The sequence below is a fragment of the Nyctibius grandis genome, chromosome 5, assembly GCF_013368605.1.
Source record: "Nyctibius grandis isolate bNycGra1 chromosome 5, bNycGra1.pri, whole genome shotgun sequence".
Taxonomy (NCBI): domain Eukaryota; kingdom Metazoa; phylum Chordata; class Aves; order Nyctibiiformes; family Nyctibiidae; genus Nyctibius; species Nyctibius grandis.
Genome location: NC_090662.1, coordinates 66,084,990 through 66,112,710, shown reverse-complemented (window position 1 = coordinate 66,112,710; position 27,721 = coordinate 66,084,990). Strand labels below are relative to the sequence as shown.

The 27,721-nt window shown below is 37.2% G+C and overlaps 2 protein-coding genes across 3 annotated transcripts in view; one reads left to right on the top strand and one right to left on the bottom strand.

Annotated features, from left to right (window-relative positions):
* NUP37 (nucleoporin 37) overlaps positions 1-1,130 on the bottom strand; it is a 35,417-nt gene extending 34,287 nt beyond the window's left edge. The window contains exon 1 of one of the 2 annotated variants that reach the window (XM_068401567.1): positions 1,086-1,130. The gene's annotated coding sequence lies outside the window, so the exon portion shown is untranslated. Of the gene's footprint in view, positions 1-1,062 lie in introns of both variants that reach the window. The other variant, XM_068401568.1, reaches the window with a different exon arrangement.
* Positions 1,131-1,214: 84 nt separating this feature from the next.
* Positions 1,215-27,721, top strand: part of PARPBP (PARP1 binding protein) — a 65,117-nt gene continuing 38,610 nt past the window's right edge. Inside the window, exons 1-6 of the mRNA XM_068400822.1 lie at positions 1,215-1,277; positions 2,612-2,764; positions 9,837-10,067; positions 11,803-11,913; positions 13,453-13,623; positions 15,981-16,135. Of these exons, the coding sequence (XP_068256923.1) occupies positions 2,615-2,764; positions 9,837-10,067; positions 11,803-11,913; positions 13,453-13,623; positions 15,981-16,135 (818 nt within the window). The 5' untranslated portion in view covers positions 1,215-1,277; positions 2,612-2,614. The remainder of the gene's footprint in view (positions 1,278-2,611; positions 2,765-9,836; positions 10,068-11,802; positions 11,914-13,452; positions 13,624-15,980; positions 16,136-27,721) is intronic.

Below are 27,721 nucleotides of genomic sequence, written 5' to 3'. Positions count from 1 at the left end.
CAACACCAAGACAAGAAATTAAGTAACCATACACACCAAAACAGTCACATATAGAATTTTTAAATTTTCAACCAAATTACAAGAAATGATACATTGCTACCTTCAAATTCTCTTTACTTGTGTACCTCTTTAAAGACTGTATGTGTCTAACTAAAAGTAGAGTTAATCAAGGCTGCAAAACTGTAAATGAGAATACTGTAATGCATAAGATTTAAACATGGTTTCATTACTTAAGCCACCCCAACTGCAGACAGAGCACCTACACCTCTGTGTACCAAAGAACTCGTACTTTACTGTATTCAACCAATTTTCAAGAAAATCAGGTTCCTGTGCTAGAACACAATAGGCCGAGATACACAACTGATTTCAGAATCACTCCTAGTCCCAGTAGATTTGACACTAGTTTAAGCCTTTTTTTGGGAAATCAGACCTTTAATTACACACTACATGGAAAACCAGCTTTAAATCTCAGACCTTTGACAGATTTTTCTGTGTTAACAATCTGAAGGTCTCAGCATCCAAGACTGAATATTTTGCTTGGGAGCCACCCAGGTTTGACATGGGCATCATTGAGATGCAAAGCGGCTCTCCATAGTTGCACTGTTTATTTATTAATTAATACGACAAACCACCACATTAACATAAATACTTTCACCGTATAACTTGTGTAGCTGTGCTCCTAAGGCCACATGCAAATCTTAACCCTTCCTGTAGTTTTCTTCCTTTAAGGCTTCCCACGAACACAGGCCACCAGACCAGCTTTAAGTGAAAATACCAAGAATGCTATTAGCTTCGTTCCTTTAGGAAACACAATTCGGGCAACTGAGCCGTGTGGGTGCCCGTTACACCCCCCCACTCCCCCTCTAGCCTGCTACTCCCTCCTTTTCCCTTCAGCGCTACCGGCCTTCAGGCAAAGGCGAGGGCCGGGGCTCGTCCGTACAGCGGCTAGGCCGGCCCGGCTCCGGGGTCTGAGCGGGCGAAGCCCCGAGTTCTCCCTCACCACGGGACGGGACGGGACGGGACGGGACGGGACGGGACGCCCCCCCCCCACCTCACGCGCACCTCTACAGCCCCAGTTCACCCACCGGCACCACCTCTCCCGTCAACAGCCCCCACCACCTCCCACCCCCGGAGCAGCAACCCTGTGCTTCCGGGTCAGCGGCTCCCGCTCTCTCACTGGGCAGCTACGGAGGATTTAAATTTAAACCGCCACTGAGGGCAGTTACGCGTTATAACCGACTCGCTCTGCGAGGGGCTCTGTCCGCCCGGTCCCGCAGGTAGCTCCGCTAGAAAAGCGGGAGCGCTTCGGCAGGGCCGTGGGTGGGATGTAATGGCTGTTGGGCCTCCTCCGGGAGCGGCGGCTTCGCGTGGTACCCGAGGCGGGGGAGCTGCGCAAGGCTGGGCCGTGGCGGCGGAGGGGGGAGCTGAGGCGGCCGCACCTGGGAGTTTTCAGCTGGGGGAGCGGGACGGGGGCGGCGGAGGCCATAATGGCTCGTAGGGTTTAGGATTTGGGGCTTGTTTCGTAGGCTTTTTGGCTTGTTCCGGCTGTTTCGCTGGGCGCTCGCTATGAGTGACAGCTCTTGTCACTTGGAAACCTCTCAGAGTGAGGGGAGAGAGAGAAACGCCTCCGGAGAGATTTTCGTCTGCCCCACACTGACTTGTACCTGCCCACCTGTTTCGTTCCTGTCAACATAAAATAAATAAAGTTGTCCCCTTCAAACGTTTTGTAGAGGAAGTAATTGCAGTTGCTGTTACCATCTTGCTTGTTACCTGATGTCTCCTGTTTTCTCTGCCCCTCTCCCACGCTTCATTATTTTTCCTGATCATACCAATCACCAAAACAACCGCTGTGGACTGTGCCTTAGCTAGGAAAAATAAGGGGAAAGGTTGGGTTTGTTCTGAAAGTAAATGGTATGTGCATTGCTCCTGTACTGTCACTGCAGTGTCAGGGAACTGGGTTTCAGGAAAGAACAAGTTTAAAGGCAAATTTTTTTAAAGAATCTTATGTACTTGTGTATTGAAAAATGCGAGAAGGTGAAAAAGACTAAAGCATGAAGTAGTCAAATTCAAAACTGATATGGAAACTCATTGCCAAAGGAAATAGGGGAGATAATGACTTAAGGAATGAAAAAAAGACTACATAGGTAACAAAAGCGTTTAGAGATGTCTTTGTTAGTAAATCTTAGAAATATTAAATCTCTTGTTTCCAGGTTTAAAACATTCTGATAGATGCTGGTCTGAATGTATAGTGAGTGTGAATAGTACAGAAGATGCTCTCTGGGGCATTCTGCCTGGCTGCTTTCAGGGACAAAAGACTGTCATATTTGTGATAAGGTTTATTCTTTTATGTTGGCATAATGTGCAATGAAAGCAAGGGGTCTTCATGAAGACGTCATGCATAAGCACTTTTAGCCCCTTCATAGTTGCTCTGTCATAGTGAGGTGAGTCTCACTAGACTTGGTTTAGTGGGAAGTGTTTATTCGAGGAACTTGATCTGCAAGAAGATACAATAGGATTTGCAGGGCTTATTGGAAGGTGAAGACATGCATAGGCCTCTTGCATAGTTATATTCATTTTTATTTCTCTTAATTATTTCTGTCTTCTACTCTAGACAATGATTGCTTTCCAGCAAAAAATTTTAAACTTGATCAAGTGTTTCAGAAGACAATGGCCTTTATTTTCAAACTCTGAAAGGACTACTGTATGTGGAGCAGACTGCATGCTGATGGCGTTACAACTGTCAATGGATGAAGTCAATAAACAGGTTAGCATTCTTTCAGTATGTTCTTGGTACTTAGTACATCTCAAACTTGGTTCACTTACTGGACTTTTTGCTTAGGTACCTACTTGAAATTGAAGTTTTGGTCACTTCGTTGTTTTAACCAAGTGTCAGATGCAGCAAGGCACTAAAATGAATATGATTAAGCACATTGTTGAATCAGGGCTTAGAAAAAGAACCACAAGACAGATGGGAGGAGGGAAGTGTTTTAAGTGTGTATCTGCGTTCTTCTGTGCTGTAGATCAGGGTGGCTTCCATAAGAAGCACTGTGGCTTGTCACAGCTGGAGGGCTAGGCATTAGCAATCACCTGAAACATACCAAAGACTGTTGCAACATACAGTAAGGCCTTTGCATGTGTCTCATCTAATGAGAACTAGTGCAATAATCACTTTGATAATCTAAAGGTATCTTTCAGTTAATAAGCTTAATTATTGATGAAAACAAATTACCATTGTTGGAAGACTTACCCAAATGTTGCATAGCAAATGAAACACATAGTACAAATCTTTAGTTTAAAAAAAAAAACCAACCAACCAACCAACCAAAAAAAACCCAAACACACCACAAACAACAAAACCACACCAAAACCAAACCTCCAAATGAACAGAAAACCCGCTTCAGTTTGCGTGCTCCTAGTTGCAACATATTATTTAAAATATTACCACTTGTACTGGAAGAAGTTTATATCTCGGAAGAAATATTTCCAGAACGACTCTTTAACCTAACTGAATTCATCACCAGAAAAAGCTTTGTAGTCTAAAATGTGCAGAATGGAGGTATCTCTTGTCTAAACATTAAATAGAAAACTGATCAATTCATCCCCACTGTAATAAACATTACAGCAGAAATATTAGAATCCCAAGATTCTACATTTGTGCACCATAGAATGTAATATATTCCAGCCAGGATCCAGTGTCCTCACAATACCCATGTAGGTAAAACTAGAAAATTATTGTGCATCAAAATGAACTATTGGAGAACTGATAAAGGAGAATAATGCAAAACCACCTGTGGAGGCAATCACTGTTTGACATGTTTGTTGTGATTCTCAAGGGAGAACTACAAACATTTTCCCAAAGCCAACTCTGGGAACTAAAATGTGTTATTGTGTTGGATGCCAAAAATTACAGACATGGTAAAGATGATATTTTTATAGTTCATTGCTACTCCTTTCCTAACAGCTTACAATAAGCTCTTTCTTTCCCCTAGAGGTAACTAGTTTATTCCACTTTCTCCTTTTTTCACCGCCAGCAAAGATTCCTCCCCTCTAAAAGTATCTTTTCTTTCAGTGATGGTCTAACAAAAATTAAAGGAATTAGATTTTGAAGTATACTGCTTTTACTTCAAATATGAAGAAAGACCAAGTGCTCAAAACCTGATTTGTTTTTTTCTGATTGTACTAGTTGGTCTAATAAGACAAATTAGCAGTATGTATAAACCTTGTTTTCCATATGTGGATTAAAATTATTTTAGCATTTGCATGTGCTGGCTCTGAAGTTCAGTTTCTTCAGTTGGATGTCTGTGCTGATTTTTATAGAGTAAAATATGGCTGTTTTATTTTCCTCCGCACTGAAACTTCAAATTAGGATGCAGAGTATTACAGCTGTAGACATGTCCCTTGTTAGGTCTCTGATTTAAGTACAATAATTTCGTATTGTTAACAGAACACCTGTAGAATAGAAGTCTGTTATGATAAAGTCAGTTACTGCAAGAAAAATACCTCTATTAACAGGCTATTGACTGGCTGGATTGAAAAAAAACTACCACCACCACCAAAAGCCTATTCTCTTTCTGGACAATTTTAATGGATTTGGTGTTTTAGCTGTTATCTGTTATCTGCAGTAGAAATGAAAAATAACAAAGCTTTTTGGAGAACTGCACAAAAGTTTAAAAGTCTCATAATCTATTAGTCTTAAATTTCACGAAGAAAAAGGGTAGCAAACAGTATGATAAACATTGAATAGCAGGGATGAAAGGAAGAAAAAAATCTACACTAGAATTCCTCTGAAAATACTTCGTGTTGTAGCACAGTTGTAGCTATACGCCATAGAGACTAGTGGCATATGGTCTGTGGTGAAAGTTAATACATTTTACCTAGACTGATTAGTATAGATTTAAAATCTAGGAAAACTTTCAAGAAGAACCTTTCTTAAGGTTTGAAATAGAAATAACAATTTTCAAGTTGAAGTTCAATTGAGGATAATTGCTTTAAATTGACTATGTTTTCACCTGTGGATCAGGAGGGGTAGAAGTTACAGGTTATTAGGACAAATAATCACTTGTCATTTTCAGACCATGGCTGTTTTAGCTAGTAGTGGGAGAAACTGAGACATCATATAAAACAACTGTTTTTCCTGAGTCTGTGAATTTAAATTCTCAAACTTGTCTTAAATGTTTTGTAAATCTCTCATCTAGCACTAGGACTGTGAGACTGGAGGAAAAAGTGCTTCATTGTTGATTTTAGAAAAACATTTTCCCTTTAGAAATTTGTGTTTGTCTCTTTCTGATTCTAGATGAAATCAGTTTTAGTGTGTGATTTAGTTCTGCCCTGTGCTTCCATGAATGCATTTTGTACACTGTCTGAAGAATATTCTGTTCTGTTCAGTATCCTGTATTTCTTGAAATGTTTTCCCAAATCATCTTGTTTCCATGTTGGCAAATAAAAATGTCAAATTTTTACATCATTATTCTCTTAAACTGTTGTATCTATCTCCCTTTTGGTAATGAGAGACTCCTACCAACTTCGTAGCAATTTTGTATGATATGTTGCTTGTAACATATTGTGATGATGCTACCAACAGACGTTGTCTTGGCTGTTTTTCAGTATGGTTAATTTTTCACAGAATCACAGAACGGTTGAGGTTGTAATGAACCTCTGGAGGTTATCTTGTCCAACTCCCCTCCTCAAGCAGAGCCACCTAGTGCCAGTTGCCCAGGACCATGTCCCGATGGCTTTCAAATGTCTCCAAGGATGGAGACTCCACAGCCTCCCTGAGCAACCTGTGCCAGTGCTCAATCACCCTCACAGTAAAAATGTGTTTCCTGATGTTCAGAGGGAACCTCTTGTGTTTCTTTCAGTTTGTGCCCCTTGCCTCTGGTCCTGCCACTGGGCACCTTAAAAAAGAGCCTGACTTCCTCTTCTTTGCACCCTCCCTTCAGATATTTATGTACATTGATGAGATCACCCCTGAGCATTCTCTTCTCCAGCCTAAACAGCCCCAGCTTTCTCATCCTGTTGTAATATGTGAGATGCTCCTGTCCCTTAATGGTCTTTGTGGATGATTCACTGGACTTTGGACACTTTTCAGTATGTCAGTGTGTCTCCCTCATACTGAGGAGCTCAGAAGTGGACACAGTACTCAGATGTGGTCTCACTACTGCTGACTAGTCTTCTCTACAAGGGACAGGCTCTTCTTTAGAAAAAAGGTTGTTTTGTATAAAAAAATCTGAAGTAATGAATAAGCAAATGATATACTGAGACTGTTCTACTTTCTTTCCCTTGCCCTGTGTAACCAAATCATAAGTAGTTATTTTTTCTTGTATTTTTGTGTTGCTTAATAGCTGGAGTTGTTTTAACTGTGCTAAAACTCTTGCCACAAATCCTAAGGCATTCTCCCTAGCTTATCAATAGGACTTTCTGTTCTTCTGCCTCCCATTCCCCTTCTCTATAGTATTACAGGTTTCTGTTTTGAGGGGTGGAAGAGGAAGCAAGAATGTGGTATGTGGGTTTTTTGGGTTTTGGTGTGGTGTGGTTTTTTTTTTTTCTGTTTTTTGTTTTTTGTTTTTTTTTAACCAATACTGTGCTAAATAATTTTCTGTCTTGTTTTTATTACCAATATAGTTGATAGTGTTGACTTTAAAAAGTACTAGTTTGTTGCTTGGATGAGTACAATTTTTACTTTGTTTCAAGATCCTATTGTTGTAACTACTAACTGTTCTAGTTAGTAGACCCATACATACTGTAGCTCTCCAGTCCTCCTTAAACAGAGCATACCTCTACTCTTTGACCCTAGTACTTTTCCCCTTGATGCACCTCCCAAAATAAAAAACAGGTGTTCAGTCCCAAACAATTACCCATGCAAGGTATACTGGCATTTCCCTAAGCTTGAATATTGGCCTGTAACTTTACTGGCTTTGCTTCTGGCAGATTACAGTATAACAACTATCAGATGCTTATGTCTATACACTTGTGTTTATATGAACCAGTTTCTAAATTTGTGCATGGCCCTATCCACTATCAACATTCACTGGAATGGGAAACTTATTCAAAATGCTGCTTTATACTGCTTTAATGTGCTTTACGTACTATAGTTTGGGAACTTCTCTCTTGTACGAGAGCATACGCAAGCAATGAAGGCTCAGTAGGACCAGAGGTGACAAGACAGCATAATTGCACAACTCGAGGGCGATGCCAGACACCAATACGGCAGTCTAGGAGTATGCCTGAGAATAACAGAGCTAGAGACAACACCTGCGTGTTGGTTAAGCACAGCAGTCTTGAACACACATATTCCAAAAATGGTTAATGACCATTTATTTGGGGAAGGCAGGAGAGAACATGATATTGCTGAAATACACATCACTTTCTGTTCTTCAAAACAATTTTCTGTCAAAATAGAAGCTGCTTTTCTATGTAGTTAGCCCTAGAAGTCTTGCAATACCTACAAAATACTAAAAAATGGTGTCTTTAGGCATGAAATGTTGCTACTGGATTTCAGACATTCTAAAATAAGAGTCCAAGGAAACAACATACTGCACTACCGAGAAGTGAAGATGCTTTATAATACTTTATTGTTTCTATGCCTATGAAACACAACACTTGCAATGTCTATCATGGAATGAAAATATGGAACTTTTCAATGTCCTTAACCTATTAGCCAGTTGGCATGTGGTTACTGCAAAACACCACATTTTTAAAAAATTATTTGAAAACCAGAGACTCTTGACAAATTGACTGTATACATAATAGAATACACTGTCACAGTGAGTAGCTGATCATGGAGGTTAATATCTGGAGTGCAATTTTATTTGGATTTAAAATATTTTTGCAGTACTAATATAAACTTTGCTAATCTCTGTAGGTCCTTGGTCTAATGAGGAAATGTTTTGATTTATTAGATACCATATTGAGGTTGTACTTTAACTTAGTATTCCTGGAGGATTTTGTTTCAAAATGAAGTGAGAAAACAAGTGTTTTTTTTCTCCAACCTGCTGCTGTCATCTGTTTGTGTTGTAATATGGTTACATGTTTAATTTTTTGAGGGGCTGAAATGGAAAATAAGTGCTTTTCAGAAAACATGTATGCCATTTTAATATTCTGGTAATCTGTGGAACAGCATGCAAGTTCAAAGTGCTGAGTTATTGTAACCCATGAACAAATTACAAGGCAAAAAAGTGCTCAGAAACTGGTATCAATGAGTACTCTCTCATTTTCACTCCTAGTTCTCTGTCTAGGCAGTATCAAAATAATTGACTTTCAGGATTTTGGAATTGTATATTTAACCAGGTGTATTGGGAAAATTGTGCTAAGTATGCTAGAACCCTAAGGAGGAATCTTTTGGGCTGGAACAACTTAAATTGTTAGAATTGCTCCTGACCTGGTTTTGTATTTAGTTTTGTATTCAGTTGCTGATGGTGTATGTAGGTAATTATTTTATCCAGATTAAAGTTGCTTCATGTGAAAATGTCATGAAATAAAATAAAACCTTTGCACTAGACAGGAGTTATCTGCTGTTATTGACATAGCAAAGCAAGGCTTGTCACTCAGTCCCAGGGCACTTATATCACGTTAAATAATGAATTACATGACCATATAATATTGCTCTTTTTTTTTTGCTGCCATATACTGGGGAATGCTTTAGATACCAGTAGTGTGAACTCTTTTTCTTAGTGAAAACTGGAAAATTTGCTACAGTTGCAAAATTACTTGTTGCATGTATTCTGGGGTCTAACTCAACTAGAAGGACCTCAGCTGAAAAAATTTTAACAGCATGAAGTGGGGACTGGTATGTAGATCAAAGAGCAGGGTGCGGACAAAAGTGAGGAGTCTAGTTGTGAAAGAGGAGAGGGTAAGAGCAAGTACTAAGCTTGTGTGCATAGTCATTCCTGTTGATAATTTTCTGCTTCTGTCCACCAAAGGTCAACAGAGCACTCCTCTTGAGAGCTGGAAAGAAGGGGACTTCTAACTGTGATACAAGCATCTTAAGTTACTGTGTGATAAATTTGAATTTTCTTTTTTTTTTTTGCCTAGAATAGGAAAAGGTTCTTCAGTTGCTAATAAAATGCTGTTATTTTGCTACCCACGTATTTGTTGTGATTTACCCACTTTATCTGCTCTTTTAAATTAACTCTCTGTTAATCTCAAATTCTGCTAATTTTTTGATAAGCTGTAGTTCTTTTTTTCCTTTTTTGAGGTTGGGGAGAAGGCAGAGGGACACATGGAATATAATTTAATAATTTTGACAGGGAGAGTGGGCCAGAAGCTGGGTATAAGACTGAAGCCTATACTGTATGGTTAATGTTAGTTATGGTACTAGTAATGGATAGGTGTGCATTGCTTTAATGTATTTGTTAGGTATATGTAGCAACACTATCAATGTTATGCTAAAGTATAACTGTACTAACACAGAAGAAAAAAGCTCATTTGTTTTGGACACAGCATGTTTTCCAAGATTACTGCTTGAAGCAAGGTAATAGAGCTGTATTTACTGCCTTTGAGATGTAAATGCCTGCCATGCTGAAAACTATTTCTGTAAATAAATAACTTTATGTAAGCAGTAGTCCTGCAAAAGTCAATATGTCTTTTCTTATGAGTAAAGTTCAATATACATACTTGGTGTTTTAAAGATCAGGAACAAATACTGTGCATAACAAAACTCAACTGTAAAGGCAAAGCACTGGAAGAACTTCAACTGTAAGACTTTGTTTATTATAAACTTAAATATTTAGATTATAATAGTTTTTTAAATATATATATATATATAGCTTGTTTTAAAGTTATTTTTAAAGCTATGCTGAATACAAAACATAATGTTTTTCTTTTTTCTGTTCTATTAGCACCATGGAGATTTCACAGTATCACTTAGTGATGTGTTGAAAACTTGGAAATATTTGTTACATGACAAACTAGGATTATCATATGAAAACATGAAAGAACCTGAAAATTATGTTGACCTAAAAAGAACCTATCATGCCTTCTTAGCAAGAAGCAATATGTTAGATCTAATAGAGATATGTCAGAAGTGCTATAGTCTTGGACTTGTGTCTGATGATGAAAGCATAGCCCCTGTAAGTATTTTGTTTGAGCTCTGATATTGTTTTGACATATTTTTGATTCCAGTTATGAATTTATGACACTTCTAAATATACACAGGAGCTCTGAATTATTCACAAGTTACTTTGCTCTTCTGTTGGGGAAGCTGATGAGTTTAAATTACTAAATCTTTTAAAGAGATCTTAAATTCACTCACAAATTGTTTCTTTCTGTTGTCCTGCTGGATGGATGGGTCCTACAGCTCTTCTATGAGTATATCACTCTTTGCCAGAAATGGAACTGAAAAACGAACTGTAGAAATTTGATAAGACTGGAACAAAGCTTAGCGGTTAACATGTGTCATGAAGTTTTGGTCGTATGTTGATATACAGGCAAAGTATTTTTAATGGTTATTTAAAAAATACCATGCTCTTAAAAGCAAAAACTTCCTTATACTATATGTAGTTCCACATGACATTTTTCCAGAAATGGTTCCACTTCAGCCACTCACTCAGCAGCTCTGTTGCAGTTTATTGCAGCTCAGATGTTCTTAGGACACTGCATGTGAGGCTGTGCTCTAGGCTAGAGACGTTCTAGTGTATGTTCCACTCTTAGACTACGAAAGTCTATGAAAAATGAATTTGATTAATCTCTGTGTTATTGGATAAAAATATATGCAAGTAGCAATTAAGATAAGTTTGAAACACAAGCATTCTGCATTATTTTATTTGATTCTGTGCTCTCTAGAGCATGGAAAGGTCAAAAGACAAAGGATATTGCTACTGAAAAAGTTAATGAATGTTGGATTTAGATGCACATACTTCTAGCTTGTAATGAAAATTAGAGAGGAGTTAATTGTCTGCTTTTACTGCCCACTCTCAGCATTGCAGACATAAAGAAATTACAGTTTATTTCATCTTCTGAATTTGATGTATATTTAATTACATGGTCATTTTAATATGAGGGAAGCTATATCAGTAACTGAACGTTAATTGAACTTGGGTATATTATGAATAGACTGTGAATTACTACTTAGAGCATGATTAAAACTGTTTACCTTCCAGCCCTAGTAAGAACAAAAAGCTTTCTCCGTGAAAAAGTGGTCAAATATTGGAACAGGTTGCCCAGAGAGGATGTGGAATCTCATCTTTGGAGATATTAAAAACTTGGCTCAGCATGTTACTGAGCAACCTGGTCAAACTGATCGTGCTTCAAGCATGGATTTGTACTGGATGATCTCTCTAGGTCCTTTTAAGCTAAACTATTGTGTGATTCTATGACAAGTATGCTTGTAACCAGCTTGCCTACTTTCTTAAAGCTTTAGAGAACCTACACTCAAACACTCATGGGATTATTAGGCACAAAAGACATTATAAAGAGAACTGAAGTTCAGGAAGGGTATGGAAACTGATTTTTTTTAAACATTTTTTTTCTTCTTGTTTACGTGGGAAACCTGGATGTGTTAATGAGCTCTTCCTAAACATGGTAGAAGATATTAAATGTTCTCCAAAACATAAGCAGCTGCTTTCAGTGCAAGTGTATTACATAAATGTATGAGATATGTTTTCTAATTTAATTTGAATCTTACACCTCCTTTCTCTACTAAAATAGTTGTACTTCTAAAGACTAAAACCAAAAGTAGGTTATAAGGGCTATGTTAACCTCAAAACACTAGCAGACTGGTGGAGATGTAGTTTCACCAGGTTTTAATACTACTTTTGCTTTCTAGTCATCTTCATATTTAAGTTTATTCTAATCTTTTTATTAAAGGTTCAACTGTTGGAATTTATTTCTGGCATAATGACTGTACAAGAAAATAATGGGTCTGTTCCTTCTACTCCTTCTACACCAGTCAACAGACAGGGCCAGGAGAATCTGAAGGTAAAAATTATTTTTGCCTCTTTGGTCATGTTCTGTATATATTGAAAAGATGAAATATATCATAGTTTCCTTTTCCAATTATTGGTATTAAAATGCTGCTGATTTAAAAAAAACAGAACATGTGTATTCAAACTCTGTATCACTTGAGTATACTGTAGGTGTGTGTATGGGCTAAGTGCAGAAATTTATATTCTGGAAGACAGTCCTTTTATGGCAGGCTCGTGATGTAGACTTAATCTGCCTTGAAACACCAGGGAATAAATTTTTGTACATGTACACCATCACTCAAGCATTGTCTTGACTAAGAGTTAAGTGATTGGCCCAGTGCTGGACGGTAAAGTGGTAGGTGAAGTAAACTTCTTCAATTTCATTTTATTGGTTTGTACTCCCTTACTACAGAAGAAATCTGAATAGTCACTGTAGTGGTAGCTGTAGCAAAGCAAACAAGGTTTATCTGTCCCAGTAGAGGACTTAGGGACTTTCTGGGACTACTGGATTCTTTTATTTTATGCTTTCAACCCCCAAAACAAGAAACCAGAGTACTGTATAACAATGCTTGAAATGCTGGAGCTTTAGTAATTTCCAAACTTGCTTTTCTCATAACTGGCAATTTCAGTTCAATACTTGGGTACATCTCAAAATATTTCTGAATGAGAAAATATTTTCTGAACTAAGGTTCTCCCCTAGATAGCACTTCTACCACTAACATAATGGCTTTCTTGCTCCCCTGACTTGTGTAGTAAAAATATTCCTTGGTCTTTTTTCCTTCTCTTAAATGTATCTTTTCAGACTGTCACACATACATGTTTGGTTTTTTACTGCCTGCATTTTTGTTGTATACAGCCCATTGAATAAGAAGAAATTCCGTAGCAAATGTAGGTTTTTCTCATTATCTTTCCTTTTGTTAATGGCCTTTTTTTGGTCTTTGTTTTCTTTACTTGTGACAAAACTGCAAATTCTTCAGTTCTGGGACTGTTCTTACAGGGTCCAGAACAGTGCTGCAATATAAGCAATTACAATGTTATGTTTTGGTTATGTGGGTGGCACTGGGTCACAATTTATGTCCAGACTCAATCAGTGGAGTTTCTGTGATTGAAATCCCCTGGAAGCCAAGGGAAACATTACTGAATCTAGCACAGAGCTGGCGAGCTGTTTAAAATCTTAGCCTATTTGAAGTTAATAACAAGTCCTTATGTGGTTTAGTAGTGGTGCTAGTATTTTACCTTGGGATAGAAAAGGAATATCTGTGAAGAAGTTTCCAAGTAGAAATTGATAGCTAATTTTAATAGCTAGAGATCCAACCCTCAAATATTTTGTGAATATTGAAGTACAGTATGTGTAATTTTAACATATGTATCATGTTTGATTTTGTCAATACTTCCAGAATCCCCATACATAAAGTAGCATTTTGAAATTATGCAAGGTGAAGTTCTTACTCTTCCAAAGATCGTATCAGTACATATCTAATTAGCTTTAAAAAAAAAAAGGAACATAATTTAGCAGCAGGATGACCAATTTCTGTGATGCTTTCTTATACAGGTGACAATTTTGGCAAAGAAGTGTGTTTGTTCATATTTAAGCCTGTTGGTGAATTCTAAGGATGATCTGGCATTGGCTCATATTCTAAATGTTCCTGACAGAGGACTTGGTAGAGAAGCCTTCACTAACCTAAAACATGCTTCACAGAAGAGAAAAATGTCCATTTTCCTGGTATGTGTTTCAAATGAAGCTTGCTGTAGATCAGAGGCAATGAAATAGGTCTATAAACATAAAATGTTGCTTTAATCTCATACACAACACTGACATTTGCACGGCAAGTCAAATACCGCCATAAACATGGTTTCTAGGTTAAAAAGACACAACAGAGAGTCTATGTGAAGAAATGGGTGTGTGCTTAGTCACGAGATCTAAAGACGCACAGAAAAATAATTGTGTGCATGTGTGCCTCTAGAGCTCTAAAATGTGGTATCATAAAAACAGGCATCAAGACTGTTCATACCAAACAGTGACTGAAATCCTGAAAAAGTTTGCCATCTTAAACCTGAATACAAGATATGCTTTTTATTATTCCTTTTAAATTTTGAAATCTTGGTAAATAGTGTGAAGTGAGGTCATGAGCATGCATATCAAAAAATAAAAGACAAAGGAAGAGAAGATGTCATTAGACTAGATGTTGCTGCTTACCAAATAACTCTAAAAAGCAGTGAGGTTGAGTTAAGTAATATCACGAAGCAGTATTAACATTAACAAAACCAAGCCACTAGCAATGCATTACAATGCATTTCAGTTTTAAAGTGCTGTAAGTGGGTATTTTGGTTAAATAGTAAACCAGCATTTTTCTGTGCGTTTGTTAAACTTGAGACATCTGGAACCTGAAGTATTTCTGTGTTCAAATTGCTTTGCTTAGAGCAACCTGGTGACAAATCCCTGCCTTTGACAGGTACACTAGAACAGAGGCCAGAATTTGAAATGGCAGTATTGCAGTTTTTTCAGCTTTGATTCAGAATTTGGGGTTGGTAATGCTTTCCCGTCATTTGCAGCTTGATCAGTCTTGAAATACTCTTCAAGATGTGATTGATATGGGACATTCCTTCTCATTTTGTTCTCAAAGGCACAGAGCTGGAAAAAACCCCCTGGAGACAGTGGTATACTTTTTCCTCAGTGCCCTTGTATAGGAATACAAAAAGCTACAGCATCTATGTGCAGTGCTCACAGAGGCTTGTTGCTAAAGAATCTAGTTTGGTATGTGAGGTGCATTTATTCTTACAGTAGATATAGTCAGCACAGAGCCATCTCAAAAATAGTTGGAATAAGATGAGTAAGAATTCTTTCTCCAATGAATCACTGTAGTCCCTCATATTCAAAATAATCAAATTTTGCATGCACAGTGGCCTCAGTGCAGACAACAGCAGACCAAGGAAAAACAGTGTGGGTATGTAACAGTCACTGAAGCAGCTGCATTCTCAGATTTTTATGGTTGAATAAATATGGAAAATTTGTGAAATCTCAGTTCCAGGATTAATTATCTTAGCTCCTAATGCTCTGTTAGCATTGTATAAAAAAAGTATGTGTTTGGACTGGATTTATTACCTCTTCCTCACAGTTGCCAGAGGGGAAACTTCTCTACCGTGTAAAGAAGTCTTCTTTTCTGGCATCTGTGTCTTTTAGAAATCTTGCAAAGCTGTAATATTTTCCATTGGGAAGGCAAGGTCCTACGAACTGTACTTGATCTGCAGGAAATCTTTAGCACAAAGGCAGGAATACTGGCAGGTTTACTTTCTTTGCTAGAGTAATTCCAGTTATACTCTTTCCAGTCCTAAGAGCTTTATGATTTAGCTGTATAGTCTGAAATTAAAATTTATATGTAGAATTAATATTACTGCATCTGTGTCAAGTGTATTGGATTGTTATCTTTGCTTTCATCTTTCTGGAGACTGCTAAGCTTTTTATTCCGACCGTTGCCTTAAAATTTGAGGGGTTGTCCTCTAAGGCATACTGCTTTTGGGATGTATCTTGTTTTCAGTGTCTTCATAGCATATAAAAATATATGGAAACTTTCAGAATTGGGTACCTGTGATGATAGAAGCCTTAACTGTCATAATTTTTCTGAAGCTTTGAGTATACATTATTTTTATTTGCACGTCTGAAAATGAATATACTACTGAAGTCAACTTTCACATGCTTATGTTAAGATTGTTCTTGAGTCATAGACAGCCTTCTGAATATGAGTAGTTTTTGTGAGGTCAGCATGAGCATTTAAACAGCAGCAACAACAAAATTCTATACCCCATGTTAATAAGGTTTTTTCTAAGCTGTCATTTTTGCTTTGGCTTGTGTGTTTTTTTTTTTTATACTGCTGCACTATTTAACTATTGATCTTGCAAATATTTATGGTGAGATGTACAGAGCTTGCCATTAAGAGGTATTCTATTAATTTCAGTTAAATTATTTCTGCTGTCAACCAGCTATTATACACTGTTTGCAAATCTGTAGGAGACGCTCACTTCAACATGTGTACATTTAGCATATGTCTACAGCTTCATATTTCTGAATATTTCTCCTAATAGATGGCAACATCTTTTATCCGAACTGTAGAACTTGGAGGAAGAGGCTGTGCATCTTCATTATTTGATCCTTTGAAAGTCCATGTAAAGGGGCTTTCAAACTTTGTTAACTTTATTGATAAGCTGCAAGAAATTGTTGGTGAAATCTTAAATCCAAGGTAATAGAATTTCTGTTACTTTTTGTCTTGTGGAGCACTTTTTTTTTTTTTCTTGTGCATGTGTCTCAAGGAGGGAGTATGAAAGAAAATCTAATCATTTACTTATTTAATAATTCAGAGTAAATGTTTACAACTTAAACCCTATTAGAAAATAGAAATATTTGAAAACAATTGGGGTAAGCTTATAGATTTTTGAGGTTATTCTTTGTATTACATTTTTATCAAATCAATGCTTGTATGGCTATTTGGTTAGTTCCCTAGTTGTAAATGAACTTCCAAAGATTTCAGTCTTGTGGGTCTGATAAGTACATAAATTGATACGTGCTTTACTACTTCTTACTCCTTAATTACTTCCTTTTTGTGATTTCATTGTATATACCCTTATATAAAGGAGTCTGTTGCTGCTGACAAATGACAACATTGGTTATTTAGCCTTTCTTTTCTCTTCTTTTTAACTACATAAGCAAAGCCTAAGAATTGTTTCTTAGGAAGGCTCTGGTGAAGTCACTGATTTTTCAATGTTTCTGAAGACCTAAAGTTAGTCTTTTGGGCAGGCTTATAAATGTGAGATTAATTAAAGAGAAGCGTAAGTGTAACACAGGAATTTGACTTGGTAAGTGCTGGCATTATTACAGAGAGAAGAGCAATTTTCTTAAGCTTTATAGAACTTAGTAATTTTTTTCACATATAACCAGTAATTTTTCTATACAAAACTTTAGTAAATTAGCTGTAATAGTTCTGTCCTTGATACTGAAGAATCGGGTTTTTTTTCTTTTTTAGTTTCAATTGAGTCTAATCCACACAGTTGAAAACAAACCATAAGCATTATTTAAGTTACTGTTCAGATTGCATTGAAGCTGGAAGTGTGAAGAATTTCTGAAGTTGTTTCACAGTTTTTGTTTTACTTTTTAATTCTGCTTCTTTGTTCTTTCATTTCAACATCCTGGATGCCAGAGACATGCTGTCTGTGCTGGTGATTAAAGAAAACTGTTGACTCAACATCTAATATATGCATTTTCTTTATTTAAGTCATATCTGGCACTGTAAATTGATAAAAATGAGAAATAGAAAAACATTTATGTGCATGAACTTTTTAGAGTGAGAAGACCACTTTTTCAGGTACATACAGTCCAGTAAAGTGTAACAAAATGCTACATATTGTTAATTACCCTTCTGTTTAAGGCATATGAGAGAAATCAGAGTGGGATAGTTGCTGGGAATTATGTTTCTAATTGGGAGAATTCTCTAGAGCTTCAAAAATCTTTTCAGTATTCAGCTATTTATTCTGTTGCTTTCTCTGCTGTACCTGCTGTCCCATTTATTCTGGGATATAAATCTCATTAACGTCAGATTCTGGCGTGTTCATTAGCTTGCACGTATACATGTAGGTGGTGTTGGTTGTATCACTGACCAAGAATGGAAGCTGGCTGTACTGTGGTGTTTCTATTACCTCTTGTATTCTGTGTGGGCTTTATAACTTCACAATGTAAAATACTACTATTGTTTTCATATATGTATCTATATAGTAGCTCAGCGCTGATAGAAATATACCAATCAGTTGGCTGTCTTTGAAAGAATCTTCATTAGTATGCTGAAGTTCTCAAATATTGTAGGACTAGTACACAGCTTAGAAACTGTAAGGGTCACAACACTGGTGAACAAAAAGATTATTTTTCTTAAGTGTTTGGTAAGTCACATGAGCAAGGACTGTCTGTATGCCCTGTGTGTGATGTGACAGTTTTTATGAATTCCAGAAGATGCAGTTTTGCACAAGAAATTTCTCTAGTTCTGTTACTACTGCAATATAAAGAGCAGAGGAAAAAAAGCAACAATGCAGCAAAAGTTTCAGTTGCTTAGTCTTTAGAAGCCTGCTGAGAAATCTAAGAGTAAACTGGACAACCTCTCTGTGGTATTGCTGTTTCTCTGATGTAGAGATTAGCCAAGCTGCAAAAAAACAGGTCTCAATATTTGCTATGCCACAAGAAAAATGCAGTATTTCTCGTTGTTTACTTAATGATTAGAAGTCTGTTATTTTCAGTTTCATCTTGTTACAGTGGAGATCTTATGAAATTTGAACTTGCATAAAATACAAAGTAGCCAAATAAATGCTGGGTCATTGTGGAACACATGTTGAAAAACGCTTTCTTCATCTGCCTGAGTCAAGTTCCTTTCTTTGGAAACCTAGAAACTGAATTGAAGATGGTGGACACTGATGGGACGTGCTTAAGAATATTTTGAACATAGTAAGAGATATGGTGCAACCAAGTATCTGCTAACCTATGGAGAATAACAAAAATTTTTCTCATCCCCAAGTCATTTGGCTAAGAAGTGAATAGTAGATGAGATGAGGGAAGGGAAAGCTGTCGAACAGAATGGAAATTTGATGAAACTATGATTATTTGATTCAAATGCGGCACAAAGTGTAAGCAGACCTGATAGCAGGAGAAATGGTAACATATAATGAACTTTGGTAGTTTCAAGGTGCAATCACTCAGCAGAACAAGCATTCTTACAAATCTCTGGAATTCTGAAGTAGTTCAAGTTTGCTTCTCCTCATTCTCCAGATGTCTAAGATTAGAAGAAGTCACTAATCTTTCAAGAATCAGTAGCATGATCATTCCTTAAAGTTTGGGGATGCTGTAAAACTTGTAACCCTAAAACTATTTACAGATTCTGTACATATAAGACTTGGACAGTGTTTATGCAGTGAATAGAGAGCCTGGATGTTCTCCTTTTTGGGCCTGTTTCTTGACAAGAAACATAGCAATGTCGTATTTGTCAGCGAAGTGGATGATTATTACGCACCTGAGGACCTGAAACTCTTTTCTGTTGGTGTAAATGACAAAGTGCAATACTAATCCATCGTTCCGGAAATCCTTCTCTTTTAGGCCAGACAATAATGCTTCTTGCATCTGGAAAGAACTTAGGTATTCTCTTTCTGGAATGACTTTTTTCAAGTTCGTAATAAGATATGCGTGACTTAAAACTGAATAATGGAAAGACATTTGTCTTATTGGTTACTGCACTTGTTGGTTCATCTAGAGATGTGTGTGTGTCTATATACATGTATATACTTTAAAAGTCCCCACTGATTTTGTAGAGTAACAAAGTAGGTAAATGGGCAGTAAATTTTCTTGAATTGGGCCCTGATTTCGCTCTAAGCGCTGACCACTAGGTGACACTATTGCACAGCTCACATTAGTAGCTGTTTAAATCTAAAGTTAGCTGTGCTGTTCCATTCAACACATTTGAGCGAGTGTGATGCTTTGGAGTGGGTCTTTATTTCAGTTCTGTGAGCAGTCTTCTACAGTCAATTGTAGAATTTCTACAGCTTGACTTGATCATACATGTGGATTAGTGCATTGAGCTTTCCCTTGACAGGGAAAATGCTATTTCTTCTGTGTTCCCTTTGTGAAGCTGTGATTTCATCTGGAGAAGCAGTAGTATTTTGGGAGAGAAAGCATATGAGACTTTATCTGGTCTTGTGCTGAATGTTTGAGTTAATTGGATAGCATTCATGCAGACGTGGAGTTTTGTGTTCTAAAGTTGCTGGAAAGTTGTGCAAGCGTGTGCAGAACATTGTCTGTAGGACTCCTTAAATTTAGGATCATAGAATAATTCGGGTTGAAAGGAACATCAGGAAGTTTTTCGTCCAACATCCTGCTCAAAGCAGGGTCAGTTATGGGGTCAGCCTAGGTTAATCAGGGCTTTATCCACTTAAGCTTTGTGCAGTCTCCATCCTTGGAGGTTTTCAGTCTCCCTCTCGGCAACCTGTTCCACTGGTTGAGTGTCCTCATGGTGAAAAGTTTTTTTCCTTTTATCAAGTCAGGACCTCTCTTGTTTCAGTTTATGCCTGTTGTCTCTTTTCCTTCTGCTAACGGCCAAGATGAGGAGCCTGGCTCCATCTTCTTGGTTACCTTCTTGTAGGTATTGGAAAGCTGTTAGTAGATACCTCTGAAGTCTTCTTTTCTGCAGACTGAACAAGCTGTTCCCTTAGCTGCTTCTTACAGGGCATGTCCTGTCTTACAGACCATCTTGGCAATGCTCTACTGAACTTGCTCCAGTTTATCAGTGTCTTTCCTAGACTGGGAGGCCCAAAACTGGACACAGTATCCTAAATTTGGTCCAACAAGTGCTGATTAGAGATTCTTCAGACTACTGGCTACACTACTGTTGATGCAGCCAAGGATATTGTTGGCCTTCTTTGCTGCCAAGGCACACTCCTGGCTCACAGTTAGCTTGCTGAATGTGCACCAAGAGTCCCAGGTTCTTTTACATAGAGCTGCTCCCCAGCATGTATCATTGCAAAGGGTTATCCCTTTCCAAGACTTTGCATGTCGTGTTGAATTTCATATAGTTCCTGTCAGCCCATTCCTCTTTTCTGCTTAGGTATCTCTGCATGGCAGCTCTGCTCTCAAGCATATTGACTGTTCCATCCAATTTGGTGTCATCTGCAAACTTGATGAGCATGTATTTTTATCACCGAGTCACTGTCAAAGATATTTAAAAGAAAAAACAGATTCCAGGATAGGCTGTGGTACTCCATTTGTTACTGGCTTCCAGATACAGTACAGCATGTTTACTACTTTCTGAGTCAGATCATCCAACCAGTTTTTAACTCATCTGGTTGTCCATCCATCCAGACTGTAACATCTGAACTTGCATGTTAAGAGTATTTTCTGACAGTGTTGAAAGCCTTGCTACAATCAAAGTAAATGGCATCCACCATTCTCCCCTGGTCTGCAAAGCCAGTCATTTTATTACAGGAGGCAAACAGATTGGTCAGACATAATTTACACTTGATAAATCCATACTTACAGTTACCAGCCACCACCTCATCCTTCACGTGCCCAGAAATATTTTCTCAGAGAAATTTTTACATTATTTTCTCAGGGAACAAGTGAGGCTGATGAACCTGTGGTTCCCCAAACTGTCCTTTTGGTCTTTTTTGCTAACATTTGCTTTTCTCCATTTGTCAGGGACCTCCCCTGATCACCATGACTTTTCAAACGTGGTATAGAGTGGCCTTACAAGGACATCAGCCAGTTCTATTAGTGCTCTCGGATGCAGCCCATTTGGTTCTATGGGCTTATGTGGGCTCAGTTCTGTCAAGTAATGCTGACATTGATCCTTTTTCCACTGCTGGCAGTTCTCCCTCATGAAAAACTTTCTCTAATCAGAGGCCTGGGAGACCGTGTTGGTGAAGACTGAGGCAAAGGCGGCATTGAGTACCTCAGTTTTATCTGTGTCCACTGTTGCAAAATCTCCTGCCTTTCAGCAAAGGTCCCTCATTTTGTTTGTTCAGCCTTTTAATACAAAAGCACCAGGAGAAGCTACTTTAACATTCCTTGCAACTCCCAACTCCAGCTGAGCTTTGGCTTTCCTGACAACCTCCATAAATGCCCAGGCAATGTTTCTAGATTATTTCTTTGTAACCTGTCCCTTCTTCACCATCCTGTATAAAGCCTTTTGCATTGAAGCTCTGTCATCAATTCACTGTTTAGCCAAGCTGGTCTACTAATATTTCTACATGTTTTCCTGAGTATTGTGATGGACTGTTCTTGTGCTTGTAATATGCTGTCATTAACAACATGTCAGCTTTCCTGAGCTCCTTTGCCTTTTAGAACTTTCTCACATGGGGTTTCATGTACCAGTTCACTGAATAAGCTGAAATCTGCTATCCTAAAGTCACAGTTTGTACTCTGCTACTTGCTTTCCTCACTCCCCTAGGATCTTGAACTCCACTACTTCATGATTGCTACAGCCAAGGCTGCCATTGATTTTATTTTTTTTTACCTCCACATCCCTGACTAATTCTTCCTTGTTAGTGAATAGCAGACCCAGCTGTGTGTTGCCCATCCAGTATCCCTGACACCCTCTAGAAACCTTGACTGCTTGCATCCCACTCTGATGCTCTTCCAGCAGATGGGGTGATGGTGGTGAAGTGCCCTGTAAGAACCAGGGTCAGTGATTCAGAGCCTGCTGAGAGTTTCTTTAAGAATACTTTGCCCATTTCCTCACATGTATTGGGTTGTCTATAACAAACTCTGACCCTGATTCACAAGCTCTCAACGAGCTTCTTGCCTGTCCAACAGAAGAGCTCCTCCACACCTCTGAGCTGCTCCTGCATATAGAGAGGGCACTCCCCCACCTTGTCTTCCCTGAAGAGCTTGTCTATTCATCCTTTGCAGCACTCCAGCTGTCAGGCTGTCCCACCATGTCTTGGTTATTCCAATGAAGTTGTAGTTCTGTAACCACAAGGAGCTTATAATCCTTCTGACTTGTTTTATTGTGTTTTACTGGATAAATCTCTTTAGACTGTTTGAGAGTATTTGCAATGTGCTGTTTCTCAGTAAAACACTGAGAGCTTACGCTCTAACTTTAATTTCTCAACTCATAGCATCATTGAAATGAAGAATATTTTGGTGTTTAAATATTTACAGTGGAAGTTACTGATTATATAGAATGACCCAAATTAAGACTATATTACTATTCTACCATGTTAACATTGTGCTTGTGACTTAATTAAAAATGTTCTTGCATTTTGAAGAAATAGAAAAATATCAGAAAGGCTTATGTAGGAAAATAATTACTTTATAAGAAAAAAAATTAGGTTTAAACTAGACTCTTAAAAAATTTTCCCTGAAAATGCTTGCCACTTCAAATAACATAATTTTGAAGTAAATTATCTGCTTTACCTACACATTTAACTTCATAATGGAAATACTGATACACTTTAATCTGATTGTCTTAATTTAAACTTAATGTTGAGAATGTTTTAAAATATATTTAGAAGTAAATAATTTTAAAAATAAACTTAATTGTGGTTTAAATTGGATTTGCAAGAAAATAGAAAACTTTGGTTGAAAAAGTTGATCTTTTGAGGGTAAGTCTGACTTAAGACATCACAGTTGAAGTGTATTATCTTAAGTGCTCAAATTGTACAATACTGTATTTAATTAAATTGTGATTTTTGTAATTTGCTGTCCTTTTCCTTAACTTCCTAATTCAGGCTGGTGCTGGAGAAAACAGTGACCATTATGTCCTAGATCTTGAAATTCAAGTATAGTCCCTCAATTAAAAAGAAGACATGGAGGCTGTGGTTCTGTGACACTTTAATATCAGTGCTGGATTGAAAAACCTTACCCTTGTGCAATCATACAGATATCAAACTACTAGTTCATCTGTTTCCATAGCCTCCCTTTAATCCAGATTTCAGAAGCAGTCTGGCAGCTCCTTGCCAATAATTCCAATCCTGATAACTTTAAGTAAATTGCAGGAAAGGGAACTATTAAGTTGGATATGTTATGGTGGAACAATAGCATGGAATGCTCATGGCTGCTTATCAGGAATCTTATTCTGAGAATAATCCTTGTTTAGTTTTATAGTAGCTTTGTCACTGGACTTGAGGATCATTGCTTGGTATGGAGAATATCCAAAATTAATCTTGGTGAGAGCACACACTGACAGAACACCAACTTAGTTTTTTGCAGTAAGTTCTTGGGAAGGTACCAGATCTTTTAGATGGTGGCACTTCCTGAGGAAGAGTCACTCTGGTTTCTTCCACCAAGCTAAAGACAGAAATTTTTGGCAATACAGCAAAAGGGGCAGCAGCAACATGGAAAAATACGTAGCAACAGGATTCTTTTTTGCTGTGCTTTTATTGTGGGTCTAATAAACTGCAAAACTCTAAAGGGCCAAAGGTAGTGTCTTCACCTAACATTTAGTTCTGTATGGTTTAAAAAATTAGAGTAATAATGCATGCAGCTATTGTTTGAGGTGGAATTTTTGAGTATGATGAGTGTTTTGATATAGTTTTTTCTTTTACAGATATATTTAAAATCTAGATAAGTTCACTGATATAATGTTATTGTTGAAATTTTGAAATCTAAACATGAACTACTAATTTTTTAAAATCAATGCATATAAACATTGGGTTTGCTTTAAAGGTGCATACTGCTCTCTTAAGAGCATATGTATTTTGTATTGTTTCTTAGATAAATTTTGTGCCGCTCTTCTACCCAGGTATATGAAGCTCTAGCTGACATCCTGCTTCTTTGCATTTGAGAATAGAATTAGATTGCTACTCTCTTCGTATAGTTCTAAATTCAAAAATTGGATAACTCTTCAGTTCTTATCAAGTTCTAAAACAGCTTACTAAATCCATAACAAAGAAAAAGGCTGTGCTCCCCTCCCACCCCATGATCACTAGGTGTTTGTAGTCTGTTTTAAGGCATTTGTTCCCACTGCTAAGTTAGATAGCTATATATTTGTCATCTATTTTTTACCTCTGTTGGAGCAGTTGAATTGAATGAATAAAAATGTTGACCTTGCTACAACAGAATTTTGATATATTGTTTTCTGTTCTTGGAATAGGCTTCAGGAGTCTGTTCTGCTTTTTATCAGGTTTTGAATATTGTCCATATCCTCAACTCTTTTTTTTTTTTTTTTTCTTCTGTATGCTCCTTTAGTCTTTTCCACAAAAGTTGTATTTCTAGAAAATAAATAAAAGTGCTTCTGCATCATATTAACTTTGCACACTAAGGCCTCAGTTCTGTAAGAAGAGCTATTGCCAATGTCATTTAGGTTTTAGGTAAGCAGGGGAGCTTGCTTATGTGATAATCTCAGTAGGAACAAAATAGATAAGGCATGCAATTAGTTTCTTATGAAGTAGTTAGCTCAACATAAGAAAAGATTGTTTGATAAAGAAAATGGTAGACATGGATAGGACTAGAGTACAGATGTTGTAAGGCAAAAGGATTCAAGTGGGCACGAGATCTGAGAATATCTAGTAGAAGCAACTAGTGACAGACCATATGATTTATACAATGCCTAGTTAACAAGTGGAGTTTTACATTGTACTATTTTTTTTTAAACTCCTTTTAGAAGCACTGATGCAAATAAGGCATTTTTAGCATGTAATTCATTTTATCTTCATGTAGACATCTGTTTTTCTCTGGCTACAAGACAGGTGAGACCAATCCAACCTGAACTTACTCCTCCTCCTTTAGTGCTGGTTCATGCTGAAGATAGTAAGCCATTCTTTCTGTCAGTTGATCTAAAATGTTTGGGAACTTGTTAATTTTTTTAAAAAAAAGTTAACTGAACATTGTCTGTAAAACGAAACACTTGGAGGCTGACAGTGAAGTCTTAGTTCAGTTGGCTGAGATGCGTACGTTAACATAGTCTTTAATTGTGTGATCTCATGCTTTCCCCTCACCCACCCACTTGGCAGTCCGGGCTTTTGGAGATAGGAAATAAGAGTGTAAATTGAGACTATGTAATAATGGAAGATGGTAGTGTTTGGACCCTTCCCAGCTGCTGATGCAAATGAAGAATAGTGCAGACTATCAAAGAAGGGAAAGGGTGCTTGGTTCTAGGTCTCTTCTGCTATGGACTTACTATGGAATACTGGACAGACGTGCAGGTGGTCACATTTGGACTTTGCTGAGTCCACTCAGTGGAAGATCACCGCTGTACTGATAGATCCAGGCTTTTGTGTCAACATTCCCTGCCAGACAGTGGAAGGTGGTTGTTTCTAAAGGGTTGTTTTTTTAAGCATTTATAATTACTCTGATGGATTTTCTGTGGTTATTTCTATCTTAGATAAAGATAGCAGTGAATTTCCTAGTTGAGGCTTCTTTCAGTTCATACCTTTTGAACAAAGAAATGTTGTTGCATGTGACTCTAAACAAAAGATCATATTATTATCATTTTACAACATCTGTTATAGTGGTAACTGACAGATGTTTACTGCTAACTGGCTTTGGTAAGAATCTTCCTTCAATATGATTTAAAAGACCATGGATGTGAGACTGAAGCACTTTATCCTAGAATATTTCATGTCAGCAGCCTATGATCTGAATGAAACATCAGAGAAAGCTTGTTAGCAGGCACCCTGACTGCGAAGGGACAAGGTCTCTCCAGTTCCGTATTGCCTTAGACAAATGGCATTGCTTTGTTTAATGTATCAATTCATTCCTGAATTCAATTAGGTTTCTTGCTCGTCTTTCAGAATTAAGAACAACTAAAATTTTTAACTTTTGCTACTGTACAAATTATCTGAAGACAGAAAACTTTGCCCATGTAATTCCATATTCAAAACAAACCTTTTATGCCCTTCTAACTGTTAGGAACTGCAAAGTGGATAAGAGTTTTCAAGCTTATTCTGTTCATATAAGCATTTCTATTTCTAGATTTTATTTATGCCAGATATTTTAAAGTTCATTTAAGTTCAACTGATTTTCTACATAATATAAACCTATGAAAGAGTAGTATCAGAGCAATTCAGCATAGGGTGTCCTGTTTGTAAAAAAAACAAACAAACAAACAAAACCCAAAAAAACAACCAAACAAAAACCCAAACCAAAACAAACAAACAAACAAACAAACCAAAACCCAAACAAAAAAAAACAACAAAAAACACAACCCCTCAAAACCCCAAGTTGCATTTTTACCACATTTTCCTTTTATCTTCATGCTCTTAGTTAATCTTTTTAAACTTCACTAACAATGAGTCCTACTAGTGGATCTGAAGTTGCTCAGGTAACTTATTTGATTGCTTTAAATAGAACTATTATATTTATTGTTAAATTAATTTATAGTTTCATCTTCAAGATGGCTCTTTCTTAAGTTGTTTTTTGATACAGTGAATTGTCTTTCCTGGGAAAAGGATGATACTCTTTTTACCACAGAAAGGGCTCTATAAACATGGACAGAGCCCTAGCCATCTCCATTTGTGCTCTAGGTGGCCTATATAAAGAGATTAAAAAAAATGCCTCTCCTACTGAGACATGCTTGACCATACTTTTTCAAATTGCTAGACATGGTTAGTAAGGGCTTTCTGCAGTAGGTTTTGAAATATTCATGAAATAGCACAAATGAGGTGGATTCGACATCTTATAAATATATTCAAGGCTAATAAAACAAACCTCACAACATAACTTATTTTTTTGTATCATATCCTGGTGTAAAATGGCATAAGCTATGGCACAGTGTTTCAGTACTAATCCACACACATTAGATCAGCATTTTATGTCTTGGCCTGTTTATCTAAATTCTAGTTGAAGTATGAATAAACTTTTCCTTTTCTGTGCTCCACTTAGTACTGTGTATATCTGATGGGGGACTGGAACTCTTTCCTGGAACAGAAGAAGGAATATGGGGAGAAAAAGAGATTAAATGAACTTTACTTCTAATAGCAAATATCCTTAGTTGGCATTGGGTAGTAGAGGCAAAAAAATAAACATAGAAAATGTTTTTATCACAGTTTGGTTTTTTTCTCAGTGAAAAGCTACAAGGTAATTGAGTCACATACAGAGCATAGCACTTAAATTAAGGACATGATTATCTTAATTGCCTGATGCCCAGTGCTATATGTATAATAATATTTTTTCTTCCAGCATATATACATGTATATGTATGTAAAATGTGTGGATATTATGATGATGTAGATAAGCTCAAGATACCTGTAGACAGAAAGAACTAAACCTGGCTTTCAAAGACCACTTCGGTCAATCCCTTCACCTGCTTGTTTGTCTTGGAGTTCTAGGTTTAGTGCAGTTTTTATGGAACAAATACTACTCA